The sequence below is a fragment of the Aspergillus fischeri genome, genomic scaffold (assembly GCF_000149645.3).
Source record: "Aspergillus fischeri NRRL 181 1099437636262 genomic scaffold, whole genome shotgun sequence".
Lineage (NCBI taxonomy): Eukaryota > Fungi > Ascomycota > Eurotiomycetes > Eurotiales > Aspergillaceae > Aspergillus > Aspergillus fischeri.
This window is the reverse complement of record NW_001509764.1, coordinates 1948387-1954316: the sequence shown is the minus strand read 5'-3', so window position 1 is coordinate 1954316 and position 5930 is coordinate 1948387. Positions and strand designations below refer to the sequence as shown.

General features: G+C 49.7%; 2 protein-coding genes across 2 annotated transcripts, besides 4 other annotated features; one reads left to right on the top strand and one right to left on the bottom strand.

Moving 5' to 3' along the window:
• Window positions 1-50: 50 nt before the first annotated feature.
• Window positions 51-1266, bottom strand: NFIA_100550 (uncharacterized protein; the record flags this gene model as incomplete). The annotated part of the gene is made up of 1 exon (XM_001262314.1): window positions 51-1266. A coding segment is annotated over one exon (1216 nt), but the record flags the coding sequence as incomplete, so codon positions are not given.
• Window positions 1267-3672: 2406 nt separating this feature from the next.
• On the top strand, window positions 3673-5441 carry NFIA_100540 (carboxylesterase family protein; the record flags this gene model as incomplete). The annotated part of the gene is made up of 3 exons (XM_001262313.1): window positions 3673-3786; window positions 3856-4341; window positions 4395-5441. The coding sequence occupies 3 exons, from the start codon at window positions 3673-3675 to the stop codon at window positions 5439-5441; spliced, it is 1647 nt and encodes a 548-aa protein (XP_001262314.1).
• Window positions 5442-5791: 350 nt separating this feature from the next.
• Window positions 5792-5846: a microsatellite.
• Window positions 5793-5846: a microsatellite.
• Window positions 5847-5878: a microsatellite.
• Window positions 5848-5878: a microsatellite.
• Window positions 5879-5930: the final 52 nt, after the last annotated feature.

Genomic DNA, 5930 nt, shown 5'->3' with positions numbered 1-5930 from the left:
GCGGGATAATATCGGGGGGTAGCTCTCGGGGTCGCGCCAGCCGGCCTCACCCTGGCCCAGCACAGCCATGGCGCATACTAATGCACTCTCATATTCATGGCTGCGATGGCGCTGGTTGAGCAGCTCAATGCAAAATTCTAAGCATGCTTTTTCTATAGCAGTCATGGCCCATGCCTCTAGGTCCCCTGGCACTGCGGCCTGGCTGCCCTGGCTGCCTGGGGCCTGGCTAGCGAGCTGCCATAGCTGCCGCCATTTCTGGCGCTGCCGTGCGGTCATCCCATATCGGGGGCTGGCCCAGTCATGCGGGGCCTGGGTCCGGGCAATAAATGCTAATATCTGCTGCCATGGCTGCACATGCTTCTTGATCACGGCCTCATCTATATATGCCAGCAGTGGCCGGTGCGGGGTCTGCCCCTTTTCAGACCGGACGGCTTCCACCCGGATGGCCTGGCCGCAATGCTGGACCGTCCGCTGGCTCTTGCGGGCCACCTGCTCCATAGTATCCCAGATCACCTGCACCCCCTGCTCAGTGGCATCCATGGGGTCTTCCTCCGGGGCTGCCATGCTAGCAAGCAGGTCACGTGCCTGGATGCCCTGCAGGTAGTCAGCCCACCGAGTCATCCGCAGCCAGGGGTTCGCGTCAGTCAACTGGCTGGCTTGGATGGCCTGATCGGCCTTGGCCTGGGCCTGGACCTGCTCCCATGCCTGGATCACGGCATCAACGGTGGCCTGGATGTGGGCAGTGGGTGCGGTCCGGGCTTGCTCCTCAGGCTGCTGGTTGGGGCATGGCACCCAGATATAATGGGACCCTTTTCGGGATGGGAAAAACCGCTGGCAGGTCACCACCTGATATCCCTGCTGGATGGTGATCTGCGCCTGTTCCTGCTCTTGCAGGCGTGATCGACCTCCATGATATGGTGCAGTCCATCCATGGTGCTCACGCCAATGTCGTTTTAACGTGTCAAGTGAACGAGTGATGAATTGGCATCTGGCCTGGTCGCGCTGGCACAGTAACCCATCAGGGTATTCATCCAGGTGGGGGATTGACTGGGTAATCCGACTAGGCCATTGCACAGCATGGGGGTCATGCTCCACACCCTCCCAGCTCTGGACGTCCTGATGGATCTGCTTTGCAGTGGCCTGGGGTAATCGATGGGCCTTCCCCCAGAGATGGCTTTCTACCTCAGCTAGCCACACCCCATGGCGGCAGGACCGGCAGATAATGACTGGTGGCTGGGAAAGCTTAATAAATAACTGCTGTTCCATTCTTAATGGCTCATTTGGATGAATATAATACTATTTAACTGATTATCTGAATGATGATGGGATTCAGCCCCTGAATGTTTGATTTGTGGGCATTGCTTTTTCTATCCGCAGGAACTCAAACCACACCAACTCCTGGGGGTCAAATATGCCCTCACCATGTCTGCAAATCATTGATTTTGATACTGAAATTTGGCTGGATTACTTGGAACTAGTATATCAGTGAGCTGGCTAAATTTAAACTGCCTCCAACCTCCCCTGGAGCCATGGTGGTGGTCATGGGCAGTGCTTTCCAGATTCTCACTGTTTGGCGGCAACTCAAACCACATCAAAATTCCGTACATTAACCACACCCTTACTACAGCTGCAAATCATCGAATTCCCAATTGAAATTTGGTCAGATTATGTGAAACCAGCTAACCAGTAACCTGCCAAAATTTGAAATGCATACGACTCTATCTGGCGCGACGATTGTACCCCAGACGGTTTCGTTGGTCCCTACCCCCATACCCCGGCCGCTAAACCGCTCTGGGCTAAACCCTAGCTTGGTGTCAAGTACAGTCGCCGCCCCCTGTGGGATAGGGGCAATGCGGGCACCCATGGCCCTGGTACACTGGCAGACCTGGCACCGGGGGGTCCCCCGCGGAGGGCTGGGTTAAGGGCCCCCGGCTTGGGTCCACCCATGGCCGCTGGAGCATCTGGGTCAGCACCGCCTGACAGAGGGCCGGTGTGGCCACGGTGGGATGGGACCGGTGGTGGGTGCGGAGGTGACCCAGCAAGGTCTCAGGGGAGACCACATACTGGCAGCGAGGGCCGGTGCAGATCCAGACCTGGTAGGTGGGGTTGTAGAGAAACAGGTCCATGTTAGAGATACTATTAATACTGGGCTGAGAGGCAAATCCAGAAGAAGTAGATGGGGATATTTATTTATAATATAATATAAAGATAAGGATGATACTTCTTTGTTTCCCATCCATCACTGTGACAAGGCGCGACATTAGGGGAATTCAATTCAAAATAAAAACGCGACGCGCGCCTTATTATTACCTAAGGTGGAAAGAAAAAGAAATTATATGTCTAGGATCAGGATCCTTTTATGACTAAAACAGGGTGTGATTGATCCTGATCTTGCGTGCTGATTGAGAGAGGAACTGGGGGCGTGCCCCTAATAGGGAGGAGTTCATAGGTTGGCCAGGGGAGGAAGCCAGCGGCAAAGGGTAATGGATAATAGATATGTATGGGCACGCACCCAGTAGGGGGACAGGAGCACGCACCATCAATATGGATGGGTGAGGGCCCAACCGACCAATGAGTGGGCGGAGAAACAGGACCGTACATAGGGTCGTTCATCCCCTGGGGAACAGGGTCGCCGCCCCCTGTGGGATAGAAAAGCTCCTGGCTTCGCACTTACATCGGCATTGCAGCATTGGTAATGCGTTAGCGAAGGATCTTGTGCTCTTGCCGCCGTTCTGCCGTACGTGACGTAAGGGAAACAACATGTAAGGAAGCCTGTTATTAAACAAGGTTTTAACACCACCACCCAGACAATCCGAACCAAACGAATAACGGCTTTCACACTCCTTGAGGGTCTTACTTACATAGGTTCCCTGGGCTGAAGCAGTCAAATAGCGAAGTGCTCCATTTCTTTCGATCATAAGCTGTACACGTGGCCGATGCGGGCCCAGCCGCTGGAATCTGTCCATATGCTGGGGGCACTGGGTCTCTGAGGTTCGGTTTGGACGACATGAGGGAAGTCGAAATGACAAGACTAATTTAGAGATGGAAAGAAAGGATCAAGCCAAATTTATAGAGAGGCCAATTCAACTGAAAAAACGTGAGAATATAGTTTCTGAAGAACACTAGCTTAACCTGATGATTTGCCCCTCTCCAGACAACAAAGGTCTGCTCTACGTCTCCAACATTATGAAGATCCCAAGAGCTATTCCATATGAGGAAGTCCGTATTCGTAGCAGCAATAAGCTTTTCATGGTGGAGCTAAAGTATGTTAACTGCCACTGAATGGACCCACTTTCAGTGGCACCTATACAAGACGTCCCCTGTCGGCAAGGCACTTGGCACAGTTTTCCCTGCCGTGTGCCCGCCCTCACGACCCAGTATATCTTGTATCGGAGTTTGTTCAATCCCATTAGTGGCGGGGAAGAAGATGAATGTGGCAATGGCTGACATGGCTAGGCCATTTTCAGTAATTCGCATTCGCATTCGTCTGTGTACCTATTCTGCTTTGTGGATCCCTGCCTGCGTGTACGTCATGTTGGCTATGCCAGGAGAAAGAATTTTCCCATGGACAGTAACGACCATATATATATATATGTATATCCACAGGAAAGACTGTGCGACTCAGAGTATGATAACCACCACTAGTTGTTATTCCATTTTATATTAACTACGATGGTACTTTTTTGTTTGACGGTTCTCCTTGGAGCGGCTTTTCGTATTATCGAAGCAGCTTCCCTGCCAATTGTTGACCTAGGATATGAGCTACACCAGGCGAGCTCATTCAATGTAAGTATTCATGAAGAAATGACAACGCCTATTGCGATCATTCCAGGAGAGTATTTAACTGCTTTCCAGAATGAACATGGTTGGTACAACTTCAGCAACATTCGATATGCTGCCCCGCCTCTGGGTCAACTTCGCTTTCGGCCACCTGTACCACCCATGACAGATCGGTCTGAAATCCAGACAGGAAATGTAGGCAGAGTATGTCCTCAGGTAGAGATGCCCCAGTGGGCTACTACTGCTTATGCCTTTATCGTAAAGACATTATATGGATACACGTTGAATGCCAGTGATTCAGAGTTCTCCATTATCAACGGGCCGGGAGTTCACGATGGCCGAATCACTGAAGACTGTCTGTTCCTGGATGTCATTGTCCCCAAGAAGATATACGAAAGAAGAAGGCAAAACTGTACAACAAAAGCTTTAGCTCCGGTTCTGGTCAGTATTTACGGTGGTGGATATGTGATGGGAGACAAAAACACCATCGATCCAACTGGGCTTATGAAGCGCAGCATGCAAGAGGATGATGGGTTTATTTGGGTTTCCTTTAATTACAGGGTGAGTCGGGCTTCCAGGTAGATATTTTCCTACTCGACTCATTCATGCGGCAGGTTGGGGCATTTGGATGGCTTGCCAGTGACGCCACCACAGAACATGGAGTTGCCAATGCTGGCTTGCATGACCAACGCCTTGCTCTTGAATGGGTGCAAAACAATATCCATCTCTTTGGTGGTGATGCGAACCAGGTCACTGTTATTGGACAGTCTGCAGGAGGCGGATCCATTATTCATCAGATAGTTGCGTACGGAGGCAGTGTGCCAGGAACCTTCCAGAAAGCTATCGTTCAGAGCCCTGGGCTGTCTTTTACCACTGGAGAGCAGCAAAATGAGACGGCAAACCAACTCCTGCGCATTCTGAATGTCAGTTCCATCGAAGAAGCCCGCCAACTGCCTACCGAGAGCCTCATCGCTGCGAATTCGTATCAGATCACGAATCTTTCTACCTTTGGTTCATTCTCCTATGGCCCTGTGACTGATGGTAGATTTGCACCAGACATCCCTGCTCGCCTTCTCACAGATGGTCGATTCAACAAAAATATTCGATTAATTGTGGGCCATAACGCGGATGAGGGTTTGTTCATTACAGCTCCCGAGACGAGCAACAGCAGCGTTCTGACTACACTTGTCGGCGAGGCCTTCCCGAACTTTGGCTCCAATCTTACCAACCATATTACCAATAACCTCTATCCTCCTGTTTACAACGGGTCCTACGGCTACAACAGTCCTCTGTGGAGAGCAGACTTACTGTTTTCTGAGGCCTACTTTACATGCAGCACCAACGCCCTTAGTAGAGCCCTACCGAATCAGACCTACCCTTACATATTTAGTGTCTATCCAGCGCTCCACAGCATGGATTCTTCATATGTTTGGTACGATGGGTCAAGCTCAGCAGTTGGAAATGCAACGATCGCATACATAATGCAGGATTATATTGTCAATTTTATTAAAGGTGGAACTCCTCTGTCTACCATTGGCCCTCCCTTCAGACCATGGAGTGTGAGCGGTTCCGTGCTGGATATTAACACATCCGGTGTCACTGAGATGAAGGATCCTACTGATAATGATCACTGCCGTTTCTGGCAGCGAGCCCCGTACTAGGTGGCGGCATGCAAGTTACAGGTTCTACACTCTTGCTTCTAAAGAAAACTAAGAGGTTTTCCTGTCCAATACACTTGGGTTCATGCGGAGCGTTCCAATAGCTCCGCCTATTGCTCTGAACGGTGTGCACATCCATGCCTGTCTTTCTATTCCTTTTGTTTCAGCTAATTACCATTCCTTTCCTTGGATTTCATTCTGTACTTAGATGTGCTATTTGTGTTATTCACAGGTTGACTCCTGCCAGCTTATCCAATCAATCTTTTGTGCACCATAGTTTCTGTTATCGTGTTCCAGAAACTGGAATCTGACAGGGATGCTCGTGGACGCTTTGAGATATAAGGAGCCAAAGCAAAAAAAAAAAAAAAAAAAAAAAAAAAAAAAAAAAAAAAAAAAAAAAAAAAAAAATTTTTTTTTTTTTTTTTTTTTTTTTTTTTTTTAAATAAATAAAAAAAAATAGGGGCGGAAAAAAGGAAATAAAAAAAAGGGAAA